The sequence below is a fragment of the Asterias rubens genome, chromosome 13, assembly GCF_902459465.1.
Source record: "Asterias rubens chromosome 13, eAstRub1.3, whole genome shotgun sequence".
Classification (NCBI taxonomy): domain Eukaryota; kingdom Metazoa; phylum Echinodermata; class Asteroidea; order Forcipulatida; family Asteriidae; genus Asterias; species Asterias rubens.
This window is the reverse complement of record NC_047074.1, coordinates 2834879-2849251: the sequence shown is the minus strand read 5'-3', so window position 1 is coordinate 2849251 and position 14373 is coordinate 2834879. Positions and strand designations below refer to the sequence as shown.

Sequence of the window (14373 nt, the reverse complement as noted above, 5' to 3'; positions counted from 1 at the left end):
GGTGTTTTTCATTTTTTTTTGTATCTTATGTATTTCATTGATTTATTGTATTTTATGTGGGCATATCAATATGTGGGTCTACATAGGGACCCGATTTCCATGAAGATGTTTAGCAGACAAAACTGCTTAGTTGTAAAAAAAATTCATAGGAAACATGAGAGGGCTACCAGTTGTAACAATGTTAACTTGTTTTTTTTTTGGGGGTGGTAACCTGTTTCTTCCAAGGTCAACCAGTCAACCCAAAATACAATTTTGTTTGTCCATAAAGGGGTCCTCAAAAGATAAGGTCGGGAAAATAAAATTAGCTGTTGCAATTAACTTTACCGACCAAATGGACCGATGGTTACTGGCCTGACGTTTCGACCCTAGCAGAGTCTTTCTCGAGAAAGACTCTGCTAGGGTCGAAACGTCAGGAGAAAGACTCTGCTAGGGTCGAAACGTCAGGCCATTAACTATTTTTTGCAAAAGATAAGATCAATAGGTATTTTTTAAAAAAAAATTTCTTGTATTCTCCCTTTGGTGACTGCGTTTTACTTCCATCAAGAAAATGTACATAATGCTTGAGGAGATTTTGAGAAAATCGTGAAATCAGGAAACATCCTCAGAAATCTCAAAAATTGTTAGTAAGTACCACTCTCCTTTGTACTATGGTTTTAGTCAAAGTTATTAGACCAAATCAGTTGAGAATTTAAACCTGTACATGTATGGTTTCTAACAGTTTAAATGTAAAAAACTTTAGGAATTAGAATTCTCAGTTTGCGCAGTTTTCAAGGACAACTCTTCAAGGTTTGTGCACATAATACAATATCAGCGTTCAAATGCATGTTGGTGTCTTCCAGCACAGAAACGTGCTCCTTCTAATACATCTCTAGAAGAAGAAGAAAAGGTTATATTGAGATCAGAAGCTGCGACTCAGTCATGTCTCAAGGTTTCCAACAATTGAAGAAACCCTGGTGCACTCCCGAGACTACATTTAATCACATTAATATCTGCCGAGTAGTGTACACATAGCAGGATTTAAAATAGGAGAGAGGCCATGAAGAGTGGGGCTGGAAAGGCCGTGCTGTGCGTCTTGGAGAAAGCAGGTGGGAAAATTACTTATGAAAAGATAAAACCTGAATGTTATTTTTAAAGGTACAATGTAGGGTCGTGAGTTGTTTCTCAGATTCAAATGTTTTTTATTGATTTATAATAACGGGGACATCTCCGCTGAAATAATTTCGCAGGATGTTACAACCACATGGGAAGCTTTCAAATAGAAATCACATAACTTTTTTTTATTGCCACAACGCTTAATTTCCCAGGAAACCCACACGACTTTTAAAATGTTTGTTCCGCAACAAAAGTACATGTGTACCACGAAACCCACACAATTTTTTTTTTTTTGCTTAATTTCCCCCGAAACCCACACGACTTTTGAAATGTTTGTTCCGTAACAAAAAACACACGAGTGACTTACCCACTTCTCGAATGCGCTCTCCAGATCGAATCCGTGGGGAATCTCCCTACGATGCTGTCTCAACATCCGATCGAAGGCCATCTCGCCCGAGTAATAACCCGTTCCGCTTCCCACCACCATTGAGAATTAATAATCCAGTCACTCTCTTAGGGGTGACCCTGCCAACTTTTAGGGGGATCCCGGTCCAATTGAGGGGGGATCCGCCAACTTTTAGGGAGATCCCGGTCCAATCTTAGGGGGATCCCGCACCACGACCACAAGTTACTAGTACCTCAATTATGGAGACTCTCTTCTATTTGGACACGGTGCTAATCTTCTTTTGGCTCTTCGGGCAAGTAAACGATAAGGCAGGTAAAGTAACGATACCAGTGACTCCACGCAGACTCGGTCTTTAATTCCTGTCTGTGGCCACTGTAAAGACACTGACGGTTGTGAGGAAAACAACGACTCTGCGATCAGATGTCAAACACCAGTAACCTCTCCAAACACTGCAGATGTTCTATAATGTGATGGAACAATATTTTCCCGGTCTTTAACTCAACTACAGTGAAGTGCAGCCACCGTAAGGACACTGACTAATGTAAGGGACACAAGACTCTGCGGTCAGAAGTCCAATACCAGTAACCAATACAAATACTGCAGATGTTCTATAATGTGACGGAACAATATTTTCCCTGTCTTTAATTCAACTACCAGTACGGCGCAGCGTAGCCACCGTAAGGACACTGACTGATCAGTGAGAAATGACTCTACGGTCAGGAGTCAACTACTAGTAACCAATAACAAACACTTCCTGTGATAAAATTTATCAGTGGATGATGAAACTGGTTTAAGACGTGGTGATCGCAGAAATACCAGTAATAAAAGCAGTCTTATGATATAAGACTATCTATACTTGATGGTCATAAAACAATACAAGATACTTGATATAGACACTTCCTATGGTGTGGATCGTTAATGACGACACTTGCTGGTCTGTGTCTGCTGTCCTTGCTGTATGGTCCAACAAATTGACGACTTTCCGATCACACAAATACCAGTAACAAAAGGCAGACTTATGATATAAGACTTATACTTGATGATGATGATCATAAAACACAACAAGATATTTCCTGACAGTCATAAGACAATATTCAAACTACCAATGGAGAGACTTGCGTAGAGTTAGACTAGTCAATGACGACACTTTCTGATACTCCAAACAAGACTTGGCGATCGTAAAGCAATTACTCCACTGCAAATCAAGAAACCACTTGAGAATTGATCCATAAAAACGAGTGGTGATTTGAAGACACACCAGAGCTTTGCAATCATAGCTCAGCAATCCTAAGACAATATTCCAGCAAGCAATACAAACACTCAGAGTCCACTGAGACCTAACAATACAATCCCGCCGTACAGCCACCCGACTGTTGTTTGTAGATATCTACAGCTTAATCACTTCAAGTGATAATTAACAGACGCATCCAACATCCAGGATGTACGATAAGTGTTCCCACTTAACACTAAACTCAAAACAGGCAACTTGATCACGCAGTAATAGGCAATTAGCGCATCATGTAGTCAAGTCCAGAAGACAAGTGGTTCAAGATGTGTGGATCTTCATCAGGCAATGTTGCATGGAGTCTAGTGTGCTTTTACACATTCACACTGTGGTCAAGTTATCGCACGTGGTATTGGTCAGTGCTCTCATGCATTCAGACTGTGGTCAAGTTATCACACATGGTATCGGTCAGTGGTCATCCATGGTGTGTGGATCTTCATCTGGTGATGTTGCATGTGCAGTCTACAGAGGTGTGCACTTACACGTTCACACTGTGGTCAAGTTATCGCACGTGGTGGTATTGGTCAGTGCTTCTCATGCATTCAGACTGTGGTCAAGTCATCACACGTGGTATTGGTCAGTGGTCATCCACAGTGTGTGGATCTTCATCTGGTGATGTTGCATAGACAGTCTACAGTGTGTTCTCATATGTACATTCACACTGTGGTCAGTTATCACACGTGGTATTGGTAAGTGCTCTCACACATTCACACTGTCATCTCACGTAAAAAGTCAGTGGTCATCCACGGTGTATGGATCTTCATCTGGTGATGTTGCAAGTGCCGTCTACGGAGATGTGCTCTCACGCATTCACACTGTGGTGGGTTATCACACGTGGTATTGATCAGTGCTCTCATGCATTCCTACTGTGGTCAAGTTATCACACGTGGTATTGGTCAGTAATTATCCGTGGTCTGACAAGCATCAGTTGTCCCCTTCCACGCCACAGCACAATGTACGGTGATCACTTTCGCTCTCTCCTGTATGTTATTCCCTATGCACAAGCAGTATTGATGCATACACGTACAGGCACATCCAGAATCAATTTATCTTCATAATCTAATCAGTGGAGAGTTATAAAATGATCATTTGCAGACTCAGCTGATGTTTGTTTATACGGGTAACGCACAAAGATAGTGTGCTGTAGGAAATCCCGTTGGTGAACTTAGCGGTAACACCGTGTGAAAATATCTTCTGAGTAGTGAAATCTCAGGGCTGTGAAATCCTGATGAACCGTTTTTAGCTTCTTTTTTTGGAGTGAAGACTATACAGCTGGTTACTTTTACGATTACTCAGCACAACGCACAAATTTTAGTTTGACTTGAGAGCAGACGAATTGTGTACAGTGTGGTGGGTATTTCCTGAGCATCCATCAGTGAGATGCGTACACACACACACACAAATTCCACAAAGATGCTGCCTTGAGGGGAGACTAATGATGTACAAGGCGACGGTTATATCCTGCGCAGTAGGCCTACTCAGCAAAATCCACTTATTTTTAGTACACTTGAAAAGAGACGATTTGTGAGAAGTGTGATGATTATTTCCTCAGCATCAATTAGCAAAGAGTTGGGACACTACAAAACATACGCCACAAAATGGTACTGAGTAGAGACTAATGATGTACAATGCAATGGTTACTTCACGGGTAGTACTCAGCAAAAAACACTAGCTGACATGAGAGAAGACTAATGGTCTACAATGTCAAACAAATCAAACATTCCACAGAAATGTTGCCTGGAGAAGGAGACTAACGAAGCTCAAGAATTGATCCATTGAGCTCATTCCTGCATCCTCATCACTGGCTGTGATGACATACATGTATGTAGGCTTTGCTCCTGCGTCAATACCAAAGCACAGACTAACATGGGAAACCGAACCTTATACACACACACACACAGAGCCCCCAATCATTAGCAAACTCATCCAACTACATCTATAGGTAAGGAGTCCTTGCAGCGAACCAGAAACCAGATGGTCCCCACGACTGTCTCAAAATGTAAGAGACGACACTTTACTTGGCAAGTTTCATCAGCATCAACATGAGGTATCATTAAAAAGCAAAAACCCTACACGTGGAACTAATGAAGGCGATCGGTCCTTCCACACAAACAACTAGTCATGAGTGGCCATCCGTGGTACTCCTCAAACCATCAGATCCAAGGCAAAGCCAACACCACACCAAAACAATTTCAAAACCTCCACTGAAATGTGTACATGAATTCGGTAAATGTCAATATAAAAAGTTTGGCGCGTCGTCGAAGCGGCCCCGCACAAAATGCCAGCAATGTCGATCCAGTAACACACCTTGGCAAAACAGATGTATGCGCGATCATGAACTCTGGAGGTATAGTTTTTCAAATCATATGGTAACTAGATTCATAATGGTCCGTAGTAATAGACTATGATACACCATACACAGCTGAGACAAGTAAAGAAACAGTTCTTGCAGCGTTTAAGTCGTTGCGTGTAGCTGCATATATACACGTAGCCTTCGTTATAAACACATCAACATGTGCTCGGTACGTTAGATACAACAAGGCATGATGGGAAGTCCGTCGGCTCGTTAGCTATTGGGAAATTGGAGGGATGTACCTGCTCAAGAACCTGTCATCTGATATGCCCCGAGGGAGCCGAGGTCGGAATGATCCATTTTACATGGGGGGAGGGGGGATGATAATGAAGCGTAGTGGACAGCTTGTCAATTAGCGTGCATTATTGATCGTATGTTTGGGCAATGGTTGTATTGGCACAGCAGGCTTGATGCTGATGCGTTCGTTCGAATAATCATTTTTTGTACAAGATTGCAACGAAAACAAACTTGTTCATTGAAGGAGTTCATTGAATTGATCAAAGTGTTTGTTGTTAATTGGAAGACAATAAAATAAAACTAGCCGTGTCTAAATTGATTGCAACCTGTAAAACAAATTTTTTTTTTAAACAGAACATAGCATAATGAAGATCTCACTGACCTCCAATTTCCAAAACCGTCAACCTCAAAAACAACAATTATATGAATTTGAACAACATCCACACAAGCCTCGTTAAAACCCACAGCACCCACAGCAATTGCTGTGGTGCCCTGTGCTTTTGCTTTGGTGCCCTCTACAAGGTTTCAATACAAACAGGCAACAATTTCCCTGCTATAGCAGAGCAAAATGCTACACAAAATGTGTGAAGGAGTCGTCAAATTGAGAATTGGGAAACGGACAAGGAACTCTGATCTAAAGGTTTATTCTGAAAATAACGAAGACACAGAAACTGATCTTGATAGCGTCTTCGATACAGAAAATAATCATATCAAAATAATTTTCGCTGTGGTGCCCTGTGCAAGGTTCCAATACAAACAGGCAACAATTTCCCTGGTAAATCGGAGCAAAATACTACACACAAATCATCATTTGCTACTCGTACCATTCAGTGTGCACAAATCAAGTTCGCGGCTAAATTTGTTGCTTTACAAAATTGCTGGACGAAATCGTTCCCGAACAAACTTACAATTTTCCCGATAGAAAAGGGTAATTTCTTCATCGCTTTCACTATTTAAAGAAACTGGACACTATATTGGTCATTGTCAATGACCAGTCTTCTCACTTGGTGTATCTCTACATATGCATAAAATAACAAACCTGTGAAAGTTTGAGCTCAGTTGGTCGTCAAAGTTACCAGATAATAATGAAAGAAAAAACACCCTTGTCACACAAAGTTGTGTGCTTTCAGATGCTTGATTTTGAGACCTCAAATTCTAATTCTAAGGTTGAAAACAAATTTGTGGAAAATTACTTCTTTCTCGAAAACTACGACACTTCAGAAGGAGCCATTTCTAACAATGTATTATACTTTCAACCTCTCCCCATTACTCGTGACCAAGAAAGGTTTTATGTTAATAATTAATAATTATTACCAAATAGTGTCCACTGCCTTTAATGTCACTGAAGAAAACATATAAATTTCTCACTGTTAGGTTGTTAGGTGTGTTTATTGAAAACTAAAGTACGGAAATAAGTTTCCAAAAATTTTATCAAAAATTACCAAGGCTCCCTTTATAATAAACTTGACTGACCTTTTTCAGCGTGCCAGCCTTAGCAACTGAAGCGTCAGGTAATACTGAGTCAAACAAATTTCAAACTAACAGGAGGGCGTCGGCTATGTGGTGACACAAAAACCAACACCATTGGCTACCGACGATTGACACTCAAACAATAAACCTATTATATGTAAACGAGCAAGCAACAAGCTTACTCATGTAAAAATGCCCACTGGCAAACTCATTTGCATAACAATGGAAAGAGACAATAGTTTATGAATAATCATAGCTACAATGTACACAGACGCTTTGTGGGAATGTTTGTTTTTTATACTGTATACCACTTGTAGTAAATTAATGTTTATCTTGTGTAAATTATCAGTTATTGTGTGTTTTTACCTCTATTGTAAATAGACACGCTGCAAAATTATTCCAATGTAATCTTAAGTGAGCAAATATTGACTCACCTTTTAAAGACCATAGCGGCCACAAGCGACTCGTACCAGAATGCCCGTAAGGGCCGTAAACGGCCTCAAGGTTTGACCTACTGGCTGCCATTCACATAACGAGGTCAAAGTAAAGGTCATTTCGAAAATGAATTTTCCAATGTCACATGTTAACAGAGTATCCCAATTTCTAAACACAAAACTAAATTTTCTGTTTTGCTGAAATTTTTACCGACATAATTTTATTAAATAAAAGAACAGTATCAGCAATGTCTGGACATTTTGTGATGATTACAAAGAAATAAATTGTCTCTGAAGGGTTAAACAATATGTTTTTTACTGTCATTGTGTATTGGTTATTTTATAGATGTATTCCTCATTCATTCCTGTTTTTAGGTGTGTTTTGAAATGTTTTTTAATCCTACTTGTAATTTCCTTGCCGTTCTCACAGATTATTTCCAATCACTGCATGTAAATCATCCAATTTTGCCAATGCGTAAGGGATAAATAGCAAAACGTTGAGCTTTATTCCAGATAAATCAGAGTTAGCAGATGATCAACAGAACAATGTAAGCATGTACTGAACACAAATGAACCGATCAATACCAGCAACTACATAAACCAATAACGACATGTAACAAGAAAGGAATAATCAATTTATGAGCCTTGAATGACCTAGTCAATCCATGCGCAGACACGTACACAGCACTGAAGTGCAAGTACACCAACAATGAACTTGTCACCCCCGGGGTATAGATCGGTACCTGCGAGGGTAAAGATTGATATAGACCTATTGACGTCATCCAGCCGCCATCTTAGAGGTAAAAACGACGACAACAGTAAAAGCGCACAGATTTTTACGCAGGGTGCACAGTATTGACCAATGAACAACCTCCTTTTTAAATAGATGTTAAATTTGCATCGGGGATAAAGAATATTAATTGTTTTTGTTTTTATATCGTGTTAAGGTAGCCGCTGCCAAAACATAGGATTCGAACTGCCTCTAGCTACCGGGCAACCTCGGTAGTCTAGTTGGTAAGACACTGCTCTAGAATTGCAAGGGTCGTGGGTTCGAATCCCACCCGAGTAACATGCCTGTGATATTTTTTCACAGGAGTCCGGAACGTACCGAGTATACAGTGCTAACACACACCGGTGTATCTTGGGTAAAAAAAAAACCAAAAATTAATAACATCGTTTTAACCTCCTGACGAGGGCACCCTACTGATATGACATCGTGTGAATTATAAGGGCTATTGTGTTTGAACAAACCTTTGGAGTGCTGCGACAGCCCGGGGCTGTACGCTCCCCCAGAAAGACTGGAAAGATTATATGAATGTTTTTGGACCAATGACCAGGGCACTAATATAAAGCGCATTGATACATTATTGTAAAATGTGCTGTTATTATAAGAACTAGTTATTATTGTCAGGTGACTAGCATGAGCAAAATCAACAAAACAATGTGACCTGTCACGTATGTCACATCACAGGTTTAGAAAAGACCCATCGAGCCCGGTCTTCCTGCAGGCACAATTTGTACACACAGTTCAACAGGTGACAAAAAACAAATCTCTTTATAGAAATTGTCTCGATATTTGATGTGTTGAAAGGGGTCACATCTCAAAACTTGTTCAGCTTTAATTGTGTCAATTCTTGATTTAAGAAAAGTAAATTACAATACAAAAATATGCTACTTTTCCTATATGACAAGTGTGGCATTTATGATCTTGCCTGTGAGGAAATGCACAGGAATGGTCATTGTTTTTGTAGGCAAGGAGACAAGTCCTACATGTTATTTTCAGTAAAGTCACCATAGATTGTGCATGTAGCGCCCTCTATTGAACAATTTGAACCATTCCGAATCATCACATTGAATGTGTATAGCGCCCTCTATTGCCATCCTCAAGATATCACGGCATACCTCCCAAGGGAGGTTTTACAAATACATTTTGAAAAACGTTGTAATATTTTTGTTTGTTGAACACAAATGCCCTGCAAGTTAGTCCATTAGTGGACATTTCACCTGGTCCAATAACAGGCTTCTGGGGGGATCCAAAACTAATAAAACACAGCATTTCGATATACATGAGCAAATCTTTCTTAGGTTATCACTTGGACTTAGGGATTCCACAAACAATGGTCTTTAAGGGGTCCACAAACTAATCCGCACACCACGTTTGAAGTTGGTTCATGTATGTCAAGTCTTTCTTGACTAATCATCTTGACTATGAATGCACACACACAGCCCCTTACATATAGACATGCCAGTTACGGGGGAACTTCCATTGCTGTTTTATTGTCCCTTTTCTACAACATAAAACCTTGTGGGGTACATGCTACATGTATACAGCTTTGTTCTATTGTGTAAAGTACCCCCTTTTGTTGGCCATGAAAGAGCTCACACTCACGGGCTGATATGTGGAAATGGTAGGCCCCTAAAAAGGAATTTACATGGGAACTGTAGGCTTTTAACGGCAGTGGACACTATTGGTAATTACTCAAAATAATTATTAGCGTAAAACCTTACTTGGTAACGAGTAATGGGGAGAGGTTGATGGTATAAAACATTGTGAGAAATGGCTCCCTCTGAAGTGCCATAGTCTTCGAGAAAGAAGTTATTTCCCACGAAGTTTAGAACTTGGTCTCGAAATCGAAACGCACACAACTTCGTGTGACATGGGTATTTTTTCTTTCATTATTATCTCGTTGAGCTCAAATTTTCACAGGTTTGTTATTTTATGCATTTGTTGAGATACACCAACTGTGAAGGCTAGTCTTTGACAATTACCAATATTGTCCACTGCCTTTAAGAACACTCCATTTTGAAAAGTTTAAAATATGCTCAGGGACTTGCACAGTCTAGCGTAAACTCATTCAAATGATAAGAGATAGAAAGTGACTTACATTCAGCAGTGAATGGAGTTGATTGTCCTCAAAGATACCATGCAGAAAGTCCAGATCTTTCTCGTCACAGTCCGTCAAACACTGGATCTCTTCCAAGCTGTCCAAGACCTGGGCAACAGCACCTGGGGAAATAACAAGATTGTCTCCTGTTATTTTATTTGTTTAGAATTTTTTTGTCATTGCACATCTAATAGTACGAATAAGCGCCTATAACAAGATGAGTAGAATACAAATAATAATAACGAGGAATTTGCTAAAGCGTCTTTTCCCGAGGATACAAAGCACATACGTGAAAGAAGAAACTTAATGGTTGAAGATGTAAGTTTCCAAGTTCTTTCTGAACTGAGAAATGAAGATGGATTTCCTGAGATGTTGTGGCAGATCATTCGGAGCTGATGAAGAGAAGGACATCTCCCTAGCATGCTTTTTAGTTATTGTGCGGATGAATGATATGGCACATGATGAATGAGAAGAAAACAAGAAGAAATGTTAAGTTTTAGATGTGGGGGGGGGGGGGAAACCCCGCGCAATCAGGTTGAAACGCCAAATCCACATGTAAGGCTCCTGTCTTTGGACGAATTCAAACCCACAACCTTGTGATTGCAAGACCTGCAGTCTAGACACTAGACCACCCTGACATAGAGCATTGAACTTTGAAGTTTTGAAGTTCGTATGGTGACTGTAGTTGGGAAATACTGCGGTACGCAGCACCAAAATATTTGCAGGAAAATACTGAATGTTGAAGTGCCTTGAGCGTCACTGAGTGACGGATATGAGTGCTTCATAAGAAGCCATAATTACTTAATTAAATTGGCTGTTTACAGTACAGTCATGAAGGTTTGTTTTTTGAAGTGTTCATGATTGGGTTTCTTACCTGATGATGTAGGGTCCTCATCAGCGAAATCTGTGATGTGTTTGGTATTGGGGTCGCTGTAGAAACTTGTGAATTTTGAACTCGCAACAGCAGCTAAAACAGCACCCTGTCATTATAGAGAAAAAGTCAGCATCTAGTCAGAACTGAGTATTTGGGATTTGAGTAAATGGAACCTTTTCATGTACACTAGCCTACACTGTGAGATAATGTGTTGAATACAGTACACAGAGTCAACCCTCCTACATGTACTGTATTTCCATTCAATATCATCCCAATATGGTTTAAACTGATTTGGACGTTTTTACCTCAGACAATTTCGCTATTCCTATTGGTGAAGAGCGCGTCACGTGGGTGTGTATAAACCTTTGTTTATGACCAGTAAAAAGTGTTGAAACATGGGCGTGACACGCGAGCTTAGACCTGTGTATATAAGACAGTTTCTTCATTCCTATAGGTCGAGAGCAACGGCCGGGACAGATGTGCCACGTCACGCGATAACAGCTACTTTTTTCTCACCAAGGCCCAATTTCATAGCGCTGATAAGCGGCCGATTTTGTGCTTACTGTGAAATTTCTATTTCATAGCGCTGCTAACCGCAAGCACACAAAAAGGCATGCTAACCTTCCGGTGCTTACCACACCAAAATAAAATGACGTCACATTGCAAATCCACGGTAAACACGCAATATGGCTGCCCAATGTTTCTGCTAACCTGTGAAATACGCTAAGGCTTAAGCAAATTTTTCTGCTACAGTAAGCACGCAAATTTGCTGACCGTTAAGCAGCGCTATGAAGTTGGGCCCAGTCAGCCTGGCAACCCGTCCAAACACAAAAAGGAAGACCACAACAATCGATCTAGATTACTCAGTTGGTAGAGTGCTGGCACGCTAATCCAAAGGTACAATGTAATCGACTCAAATGGCGCTCTGTTACATTTTTCTTTGTTTGACTCAAAAATGATTCGGTTCACAGTATGTTAATCTTGTCCCTGTATGAGGGTGTTTAGTCACAGTACCTTGAGTTTACGTCGAGCGTTGAATCTTTTCAATTCTTCTACAGACTCCTGGAGATGTACTTTAGGAGTGACACGGTCTCTGTCCTGAAGAAGAAACACACATTTGAAACAAAACATCAAAAAAATGCGTTCAAACCACATCAGAAAGTTCAAGCAGCTGTTTACCAACCAAAAGGACGTAAAAGTACAACTGTAGGATTATTAATTTGTGTTTTACCCATATACACCAATGTGTGTTAGCACTGTATACTCAGTACTTTCCCCCGAGTCCTGTGAAAAAATATCACAGGTATATTACTCGGGGTGGGATTCGAACCGACGACCCTTGCAACTCTAGAGCAGTGTCCATACCAACTAGACTACCGAGATTGCCCGGTAGCTAGAGGCAGTTGGAATCCTACGTTGTGGCAGCGGGTACCTTAACACTATACAATAGATGTTAAATTTGCATCGGGGATAAAGATGCAAATTTAACAACTATTATAAAACTGTAGGATTAGAAACTTTGCACGGTGGAAGTATAACTAAGAGGTTATGGGGTTGAATGGTCCGGAGACGACAAATCACCTCAGATCGGAGTTCTGATGCGGTCTCGTTCACTCCTCACCCCAGCAATGACTAGTCCTAAACTCAGTCACACCATACATCGCTGTCCTCAGTCAATAGGTCAATTTACATCATATAAAACCCCATAAACTGGGCCAATATAAACAAATTATGCATTGTTTATGGGGTGATACAACATTGTGTAAACTGAGTCTGGACAGTTGGATACATTTACTGGGGCGTGCATAAGGAAATTGAATAATGAATATCTGAACATTGGGCCTATAAAAAATAACCCTGCCACTCTGTGTGATTCATGGTACACATAATATCACTGAACAAATACACACATCAGAGAGGCCAACATTTGCATTTTGCAATCAGGGAGATTTTGTACTTGCAATCAGAGAGACATTGTGAAATATATCAACCTATTAAAGGCACCGGACACTATTGGCAAGTACTCAAATATAATTAAAGAGCTGTGGACAGTATAAAACATTGTGAGAAACGCCTCCCTCTGAAGTAACGTAGCTTTTGAGAAAGAGGTAATTTTTCACTAAAATAATAAAAGACTTCAGCTGAAGCCGTTTATTATGCATCTGAAAGTGCACAATGTGTGCAACCGGGGTGTTTTTCTTTTATTAGTCTCTTGCAACTTCGATGACCAATTGAGCCAACATTTTCACAAATTTCGTAAGTGTGCATATGTTAAGATGTCCACCAATTGAGGATACTGGTCTGCGACAATTACAAAAAGTTTCCTTTAAAGACTCTGTACACTATTGGTAATTGTCAAAGACCAGTCTTCTCACTTGGTGTATCTCAGCATATGCATAAAATAACAAACCTGTGAAAGTTTGAGCTCAATTGGTCATCGAAGTTGCCAGATAATAATGAAAGAAAAAACACCCTTGTCACACGAAGTTGTGTGCGTTTAGATGGTTGATTTCGAGACCTCAAGTTCTAAACCTGAGGTCTCGAAATCAAACTCGTGGAAAATTACTTCTTTCTCACAAACTATTACTTCAGAGGGAGTTGTTTCTCACAATGTTTAAAACTACCAACCTCTCCCCATTATTCGTTACCAAGTAAGGTTTTATGCCTATATCTATTTTGAGTATTTACCAATAGTGTCCACTGCCTTGGTACAAGTACAACGTTTCCATAATCAGGGAGACTTTTTGTAGGTTGAGGTTTAAGTGGGTATGAGAGATGTGGTTTGAGTTTGGCAAAAGATGTTTGCGGTGAGGGTTACTGCAGTCCTGTGTAATTTCGACCCCTGAGGGTTAGGGCACGTTGTTGGGTTGTTTTTCGTAACAAGACTTACAATGAGCCAGGGATGTGACAGAGCTTCCTCAACTGTAATCCTTTCTCTTGGATCGACGCGCAGCATTCGTCGGATCAGATCCTTGGCTGGTTCTGAGATATGGTCCCACTGCCTCGGCTTCATCTACAACAAACAAAATCAATCACCAGTAAGCCTTGGTAACTATAGAAGGGCTCTCCTCCATGCACGAGCCTTTTGGGCCAATATGAATTGCATGACGATTCGCCAGAAATCTGAGAGGATACAAGTGAAGTGTGGCTGATAAAAAATTGTTCTTTCTAATATTTTTAGTGGGTTTTTTTTTTTTGGGGGGGGAGGGGAGTCACAGGATTGAATTCACAAAAAATCGTAAAGATACATTCATTTAGAATGCCCAAAAAACCAAAGATGAACACCAAATACAAAAAAAGCATTCTGTGAATCTTGTTTCAACTCGAAACTTTCGAA

The 14373-nt window shown here is 40.2% G+C and overlaps 1 protein-coding gene across 1 annotated transcript in view; it reads right to left on the bottom strand.

The window, feature by feature from the left end:
- Positions 1-14373, bottom strand: part of LOC117298289 (peripheral plasma membrane protein CASK-like) — a 127885-nt gene that overhangs the window by 67612 nt on the left and 45900 nt on the right. Inside the window, exons 9-12 of the mRNA XM_033781443.1 lie at positions 13927-14049; positions 12051-12134; positions 11037-11142; positions 10163-10284 (exon numbers count right to left, since the gene is read on the bottom strand). Of these exons, the coding sequence (XP_033637334.1) occupies positions 10163-10284; positions 11037-11142; positions 12051-12134; positions 13927-14049 (435 nt within the window). The remainder of the gene's footprint in view (positions 1-10162; positions 10285-11036; positions 11143-12050; positions 12135-13926; positions 14050-14373) is intronic.